The sequence below is a fragment of the Nuphar pumila genome, chromosome 2 (assembly GCF_984573655.1).
Source record: "Nuphar pumila chromosome 2, dmNupPumi1.hap1.1, whole genome shotgun sequence".
In the NCBI taxonomy this organism is placed as follows: Eukaryota; Viridiplantae; Streptophyta; class Magnoliopsida; order Nymphaeales; family Nymphaeaceae; genus Nuphar; species Nuphar pumila.
In genome coordinates this window covers 91,427,361-91,436,111 of record NC_143250.1, presented here as the reverse complement: position 1 = coordinate 91,436,111, position 8,751 = coordinate 91,427,361, and the positions used below count along the sequence as shown (strand labels likewise).

At 43.8% G+C, this 8,751-nt stretch overlaps 1 protein-coding gene across 1 annotated transcript; it reads right to left on the bottom strand.

Moving 5' to 3' along the window:
* Nucleotides 1-1,162: 1,162 nt before the first annotated feature.
* Nucleotides 1,163-3,406, bottom strand: LOC149846078 (L-ascorbate oxidase homolog). Its single transcript, XM_089990431.1, has 3 exons — nt 2,885-3,406; nt 1,794-2,635; nt 1,163-1,652 (listed from the first exon to the last, which is right to left on the bottom strand). Exons 1-3 carry the CDS (start codon nt 3,404-3,406, stop codon nt 1,355-1,357), a joined length of 1,662 nt encoding a protein of 553 aa, XP_089846557.1. The 3' UTR covers nt 1,163-1,354.
* Nucleotides 3,407-8,751: the final 5,345 nt, after the last annotated feature.

Genomic DNA, 8,751 nt, shown 5'->3' with positions numbered 1-8,751 from the left:
TTCTTCAAGTTGAATGATGCTACCCACGTTGGGAGGAGCCCCCAGACCCCTCTCCTATAAGGGTAAAAACTCTGAATTAGGATCTACAACTCATTTAGTTGAATGATGCTACCCACGCTGGGATGAACCCCCGGACCCCCCTCCTGTAAGGGCAAAAACTCTAAATCAGGCACATAAGTAGAGAGAGAAGGGAGAGAGTGTGAGAGGGTTGGTGTTCATGGCCTTCTCCAGGAGGAACCTTTTACCTCCCTTGATTTCTTCTCTAGAGAGAGAGAGGATTTTACAGTGTTTTACGAAGAAGGAAGAAGAAAAAGATGACGATGGAGCAATGTAGGATCGTATGTTGGATGTGCACAGAAGTAGAGAGAGAAGAGAGAGAGAGTGAGAGGGTTGATGTTCATGGCCTTCTCCAGGAAGAACTCTTTGTTTTCCTTGATTTCTTCTCTAGAGAGAGAGAGAGGGTTTTACAGTGTTTTACGGAGAAAGAAGAAGACATGTTTGTCCTTTTTTTGAACAGAAAAAGAAGAAGACTTTGAAGAGTCAACATCATCCTCGACTTTCTGGATGGAGGACATGTTTGTCCTTTTTTTGAACTGTTTGTTTTTTCTTTTTTGAATGAAGGGCATTTTTGTCATTTTCTCAAACCATCACTTTATGAGAAGAATAGCAAGAAATGGTACTTAAGTCTTTGCAACAACACCAGAGTCCGATGCAAAGTTATGTCAACATACACGGGAATACGAGCCCCATGTGCTTGTATACGTGGTGCTCATTCAAAGCCCCGAACACAGACGTGGGATTCAGTGAATCATCGGGGGCGAACATACACCACCCTCTCAAACCATTCACTTAAGCGGGAGGCTTTTTTCTGACATATGAACGGGGATTACACGGAAACAATAAAAAACGTGTACACGATAGGATAAGGTTCGACAGCTGAAGAACGAAAAGAACAGAACAGTAGAACACAGTTGCACTTGGATAGTAGATACAGAACGAAGATGTTGGTCGGCCATTTCTACAGCAGAGGGAGTCGGGCCAGGCGCCTGCAATGTATGCACGCGCTGCAAAAGCTTTGTTCCTTTATGCTTTATTTTATTTAAGCATGCATGCAGAAAACGCTCAACACACTCTAGATCTCTCTCTCTCGGTGAAATTAATACAAAAAACATGTAGATGTAGTTATTATTGATAAAAACAGTGTTCAAGTCAATCCAATCCAATACGATCCGGGATTAATCTAATCTGATTGAACGATCAGGGCAAAGAATGGGAATCAAGAGAAGGGTTTTTCCTCTTCTTGACGTTTTTTCTGTCCTCTGGCTTTCTTTAATTAAAACATGGGTGCGTGTTGTCAGGTGTAAGGAGCGGGCTTGGGAAGGCTTTTGACGATGCCGCAGAGTCGGGCGTCATCGGGGATGTTGTATTCGTCTCGGAGGGAGCGAGCTGGCGACACGACGCTCACGTAGAGCTGCTGGCCCAGGTACTGACGGTCCCACATCTCGCTCCTCAGGTTCCACATGCCGGCGTTGTCCAGGGTCAACAGGATGGCCGTCCACGAGTTGGGGTACACCTGAATCGTGTGCCTGCTCACTGCGTCCAGGTTGTTGTACAGGCTGCGTTTCGCGGGGCTCCACTTACCACCCTCCATCCTGTGCAAGCAATTAAGCAAAGAGGCCATTACATACAACTCCAACCTAATTAAATTAAGCCCTACCCTGGGGGACTTTTTTTTTTCTTTTGGGACTAATTTATCTGCCAGAGAGAGAGAGAGAGAGACGTGACTCACTCACCCGACGGGGAAGAAGGAGTATCCATCCAAATGCCATGTCTGCAAGCTCTTCTCGTGGTTCTCGAACACGATCTCCACAAAGTCACGGAAAGTACCGTTCAAGACAGCCGACTCCAGCCTGAGCGGTGAGGACTCAGGGATGCTGCTGGGATCGTCTACGATGGCGGTGTCGTTGTAGACCTTGGCGCCCACGCCAAAGTACTCGGCGAGCTTCGGGGGCGTGGTAGGTCGGACGTAGGAGACGCCATTGATGCCATACCTGAGCTTGCCCTTGGCGTCCTTGCCGGTGGAGCTGACGATCTTGATGGTGCGGGTGATGTTGATCTGGCCATAGTGGTAGGAGCCCTGGGGATTTGGCCTGGCCGCGCTGGCTGTCAGGTTCCACCTGAAGGAGCGGTACTGGTTCAGGGACCAGGCGACGCCGACGGGTGCTGGGGGAACCTCCTGGGAGGCCGCCCCTTTGCCATTGGCGTAGCGTATCAGGGCGGTGGAGCTCAGGATGTACTTGGTGAACCTGGTGGATGCCACCATGTAGTAGTCTCTGGGTGCCTGGTCGGCGTTGATAAGCACGGAGTAGCACTGCCCCAGATGCACGTCCAGCGAGTCGTACACGTTCTGCACTGTATGCGACCCTTCCAACTCCACCAGCTTCATCTTGTGGCTTTGCACACGGAAGTTGAGGGACGTCTTCATCCCTACATTGCAGATCCTGTATCGGTACGTCTTCCCTTCTTCGACGTCGAACACGGCACTCTCGGCTTCGGTCCTGCCGGATTTTCCATTGATGAGAACTCCGTCAGGTCTGCCGATGGGTTGACCGCTTTCCAAGGTCCTCCTCAGCACCTGTTTTGTTTTAATTTGTGAGTAGAGTTTATTTTGTTTGTTTGTTTGCTTTTATTGATTCTTAATATCTTCTTCCATGCAATTGAATAAACCACATCCCGCTCAGAAAGTAGAAGGAGACGGGAAGAAAAACCACAAAAGAAAAGAAAAGAAAAAGCGAAATGGATCTTCGGTCCACTACACTGCCAATGTTTCTTGATCATGCTTCTTTCCTATAATGTTAAAATTCATGTGTTGAGTGGAGCTTACCCCATGGTTTGTGGTGTACCAATCCCCGATGAGCACGGTGTAGTCGTCGGCGGGGTCATTGAAGGGAACGGGGATGTAGAGACGGCTGTTGACGCGGAGGCCACCGAAGGCGCCGGCAGCCTTGTGCATGTACGTGGAAGGGAAGTAGAAGTAGCTGCCGATCTGGTCCTTCACTTGGAAGTGGTAGGTATGGTTCTTGCCTTGTGGGATGGGGCAGTTGGTGCCGGGCATGCCGTCCTGCCACGAGTTCTTCCTGTGCTGGATGCCGGTCCACGTCAGCAGGAAGGGCTGATCCAGGTTGTTGAACACGTTGACCACGATGTTGTCGTTGGTGGTGGAGTTGATGTTGGGTCCCGGGAACTGCCCATTGATGAGGATGCCCTGCTGAGGCACGCCCAGCGGTGAGATGGTGCCGTACGTGATGTTCCAAGTGAAAAACAGGTAAGGATTCTCGGCTTCGACGGCGGCACACAGCAGCAACGCTAGCAATGCGAGCACCTGCCTCCTCGATGATGGCGTCATCTCTCTCTCTCTCTCTCTCTCTCTCTCTCTCTCTCTCTCTCTCTCTCTCTCTCTCTCTCTCTCTCTCTCGCTAGTCTCCTTGGGCTTTAATTTTCCGTTCAAAACTGTTGTTAAACGATGCAACGGAAAAAAAGAATAACCTGCAACAAGAGGGCATGCGCTAGCTTCATGTCAATCCGTTTGGTGAAAGACAAATAAAACCAACCACGTAGATAAATTGTGATGAGAACAATCACCTCTGTACCTTGTATCTGTAGGATCTCAAATTAGCGCGAGGCCATTGTTGAGTTCCTGGCTAGCTCTTTATGACTTTCAAGACACAGACCCTGGAGATAGGCCAACCGGGAGCGTAAGTGTTCTTCATCCCCCCCATATCTCTCACGAATTTATAGCTTTTCCTCTCCATATTCTTGTCCTCCCTCCCCGACAACGACGGCCAGCCAAGCGCGCTCGTTCAAACCCTCGCTCCCCTCCTCTGATGGATGCCGCGTTTGGACAACTGGAATGGCGCGCTAACAAGGTTGGTTCTTTCCAAGTTAAAGCATTACGAGACGAAACGGCCCCACTAAGTCGGGAGTAGTCTATAGATCTAACGAAAGCACCAATAATCTGGCACGGACTCTAACCCGAGCTACGAGGTGGATCGCTTTCATTGGTTCCCAAGCCTCTCTTTAAATTTTTACAACATCCTTCTTACGATATTCTCTTTGCTTTCTCATGCGACTTGTCACAAGTGCAAATCTCTCACTCTCCCTACCCCTTTTAATCCTTAAAATATGCATTTGCCCACGTCTCATGGTTAACTAACTTTCATTTTGATTTTTTCTCTCTACAGCAAGAAGCATGAGCAGGGGCGGAGCCAGGATTCAAGGGTGGACACAAATACAAAGTAAAAAAAAAATACCAACAATAAGTTTTTTTAAAGAAAATTACTAACAATATAATTCAGAAAACAAAATCAAAACCCTATTTTCCTACAAACATCATAAATTGTTCATTTATGCTAGATAGAAAAACCTAATATTTTAACAAAAAACAAATCACATAATATTAACGAATTCATGTCGAATGATAATTAGAAAAAAACACAAAAACTTTAAAACTATAAACAACATAAATTATGCATTTATGCTAAGTAATAAAAAACTCTCAATATTCTGACCTAAATCACATCTTGCAATATTCATATATCCATGCCTATTGATAATAAAAAAAGTACAGCAAAACTCTTAAACTATAACTAAACATTTATGTCATTTAAAACAAACCAAAACCCTAATCCCTACAAACATTATAAATTATTCAGTTATGATTAATTAATAAAAAAACCCTTAATATTATAACCAAAATCAAACCACATATTATTCATGGATTCATGCATAATGATAATTAAACACACACATGCACACCTTAAAACCAAAAACTAAACATTTACTTCATTCTAAAAAAGCAAATAAAAACCTTAAATCCTAACAAACATCACATTGTAGATATGCTAATTGAAAAAAATAAAACCCTAATTAAATATTTATGTCATTTGAAAAAACAAAATAGAAGAGATAAATCCTAACAAAAATCAAAGATTTAGGGGTTTGATAATCAAAAGCAATCATTTATTAATGAAATCATGCTTAATGATAACTAAAAAGATAATATCATATTAAAATACCTAAAACCTTCATTATATAATCATGTAATTTAAAACAAATAAATAAATACCCAAAATCCTAAAAGCAAACATAGATTTATGCTAATAAAAAAAAGAATAAATAAAAGCTCTAATGTTCTAATAAAAAATCAAGCATTCATTATTCATGTTTAATGCTAATTTAAAAAATATGCATACAAAACCTAGCAGAGGCGAATGACCGGAGAGAGAGAGAGGAGGAGACCACAACAAGGGTGGACGACCGACACTAGTGGAGTCTCGTAGTCTCACTACAGGGGTGAAAGTCTCTTTATTGTCCATGCCCTAGGTATGGGTGAAGCCTTTGGTGACAAGCTGAGCCTTGTATCTTTCAATGACTATATCCGACGTGTTATTTTTGTGAAGACCATGCAGTTCCTTTTGCATGGCCTTCACCCATTCAGGTTGGGTGCAGGATTCCTAGTATTTTGAAGGCTCTTGAGTGGAGGAGATACTGCTCAAGGCAATGAACCCCCAGAGGAGGTGGCCAGAAGAGATATAATTTTCAAGGGGATAGACCATGTCGTTGTAGGTGACAAAGTCTCAAAGATGACTAGGTGGATGAGATACCAACTCAGACCTCCTCAAGGGGACGGCTTCATTGTCCTCATGACTAGTGTTGCGGACCCGACTGAAGATAGGACAAGGCATAGAGATGGTTTGGTTGACACACATCACAGGAAACCGAGAAGAAGGCAGCATATCAGGGAAAGTGAGCAGAGTTTGGGAGAGCATGGAGACATAGCATTCGGTTTAGCAGGTCAGCATAGTTCAGAGACAGGGACATGCACAAGAGAATAGCCAACAGATTGAATTAGGGTAGGATAGCGTAGACAACAAAGGTTCGACTATATGGTCTCAACAATAGTTTAAGGGACATTAGCATGGGGATTTGAAACATGGGCCGCCCAAGGTTTGGCACCCAAATTGCATATCAAAACTATAAATAGGTGCTCTTTTATAAATAAGTCATTATGTACTTGTTAAATTTGATTTAGAGAAATAAAATCACTTTTTCTTTTGGCTCCACTTGGAGATTGGCCTCAATTTGAGGAATAGGCTTTCTATAGCTCATTTGTGAGCTAAGAAAGAGATCTTACTTCATTCTCTTCCCTTCCACCTCATCTACCTTGAATCAATCTTGCATTCTGAGTCTAGCAGTTGGATTTACATCGAATGAAGCTACAACAAAATCATCTCCTTTCTAAGGAGTGAAGACGAGCATCCAACGAGTCTAAGAGTCTCAACCGAGCTCTAGATCATCGATTTGCAACTTTCAGCTAAGTGCAATTACTTGATCTGGTTCTTGAATCGGTGTTCAAGCATTTATAGTATAATTCCTTGATTGCACAGAGTTGAATGTAATTCTAAACATCGGACGAACGTCTGCATCGAATTAGCAATGCAGAGATGGCGGCTTATTCAATTTGAACAGAATGTTGCTGTGCGAGTTTCCAGTGTTGACTAGCTTATGCTCACTACATTGAATCAATAGCATAGCTAAGTGCATAGGCAACTTGTCCTAGATTGAACATTTAAATTGCTTTATACTTCTGAGCTTACTTGTTGTGACATATCTAAAGTAAGGATCCAGTGAACGAATGTGTGCCTGATCGCTTAGGACGTGCACATCAGAACAATGCCTGCCCGCTCACACTTTCTGATGCACGCACCTGTGCGCACTCTCTGACACATGCACCTGTGTGCGCTCACGTCCACACCTACGTGCGCTTGAGAATTCTTTGTGCCTACGTGCACTACACCATGCCTGTGAGCTTTGTACATTCCTTTGTGCTTGTGTGCGCCATAGCAAACTGCACTTGCGTGTGCCAAATACCACACATGTGTGTGTGTCACTCAAAGTCGCGCATGCGTGCACTGGTGGTTGAAGGTCATTTGTGTACTGTGAGCATAGATTCAAGAGGTAGGCGGTAACAATCCATAGCAGGGCCACAACAATTGGTATCAAAGCAATGCTGCCTAAAGTGACATCTTTCAAAGAAGATGTGCTGGAACAGCTCCAGCAACGTATGGATGAACGCCATGGCGAGATCACAGCTCGAACTGTTTTGGTGGAAAGCTAGTTAGACCAGTTTGACTACAAACTATCCGCCTTACAGTAGGATATTGCGGAAAAGATGGCATAGATGATGTTGCACCTTCGCGCGGTTGGAAAATAGCCTCAACCAAATGAACCTCTTACGGATGTGCACCTCTCTGATGCGCAGTCTGCAGGAGAAGTTTATCCTACCGCTGGCCCTTTCGTGAGTTGTGCACATGAAGCAGCATTGTGCACCTATGATGCATGATGATCAAAATGATGTTTTTGTGCGTAACGCACTCGATGCTAATGCCTTTCGGCATTGCGCACCTATGCGCAATGTGCCAGGCGACAATGCACCTTTGCACCGCATTGACGCATGCAACGCGTTCAACACTAACACATGCACACGGCATACTGTTATGTGCAACGTGCATGGTGCACCGATGCACGATGTGCGGGGACAAGGTTATATGCGTGACTATGTAAGTGATGCATATTGCGTTGCGATACAATGTGCATCGCTTTGCATACGTGAACGATATGATGAACCATCCGCACGGCATCTGTTGTGCGACAGACGGAGTGTAGCATGCACCTGGTGATCTCGAAACAACAGGGTTAGCGCACAATGCATGCAACAGGGCATTGCCCATGCGCAATGCATGTGAGCTAAGTAATTTTGTAGACAGGGGCAGAATGGATGCCATCTCTTCGAGATATGCTCAATTCGATGAAGAGTTTGCACATCTTGATTAGACACATGGGTTTGAGCATACACCCAATTTCGAGTACCATGACTGAGCACATGGACATTTCAAAAACCAATATGAGGTGAATTTTCTGAGGTCGGTTAAGTTACCCTTTCCAACCTTTTTGAGAAAAAACCCCATAGAGTGGTTATACAAAGCGCAACAATTCTTTATAAGCCACAATTTGTGATTTGAACACATGGTTAGATACTCTTTTATGAGCTTTGAAGGTGAAGCTCTTCAATGGTTTTGTTGGTTCGACCAACGAAATGGCTATCCTACTTGGGATATACTTGAGCGAGAAATTCTCAAAAGATTTGGCCCTGCACCATACACCAATCATGGAGTAGAGATGAAGCAACTTCACCAAATTGGATCCGTACAAGAGTACCAATCCCAATTTGAGGATCTATGCTCTCTATATGGTGAATGGAATGAAGATGCATTATTGAGCTCTTTTATTGGTGGATTAAAAAATGGCATTCATCATGAGGTCTTGGCTCAAAATTCACAAACACTTGAAGATTGCTATCTTCAAGCTCGCATAATTGAAGAAAAACACAAAAAAATGCATGGAGTTTGCAAAAGCTCCATACATGTCAATTCTAATTCAAAGTTTATACCAAGGCCAACACCTAATAAATGAGTTAGGTTTCGGGGTTCCAATAACCCTAAGGTGGAGTGCATCTATAGAGAAGAGATGAAAGATTTAAGAAAGAAAGGTTTATGTTTCAATTGCAAAAGCAATTGAATGCCCGATCACAAATGCAAATCTCTTAAATATTTGATAGTGACTAATAATGAAGATGAATGTGAGTCGGAAGAGAATGAGACCATGGATGAATTGGACTAAGAGAAAATTAAA

Excerpts from the sequence above, each read along its gene's own strand:
- LOC149846078 (XM_089990431.1), bottom strand. The coding sequence starts at position 3,406 with ATGACGCCATCATCGAGGAGGCAGGTGCTCGCATTGCTAGCGTTGCTG. Across the intron at positions 2,636-2,884 it reads GGTACACCACAAACCATGGG|GTGCTGAGGAGGACCTTGGA; the intron begins GTAAGCTCCACT and ends AAAACAAAACAG. Across the intron at positions 1,653-1,793 it reads TACTCCTTCTTCCCCGTCGG|GATGGAGGGTGGTAAGTGGA; the intron begins GTGAGTGAGTCA and ends TTGCTTGCACAG.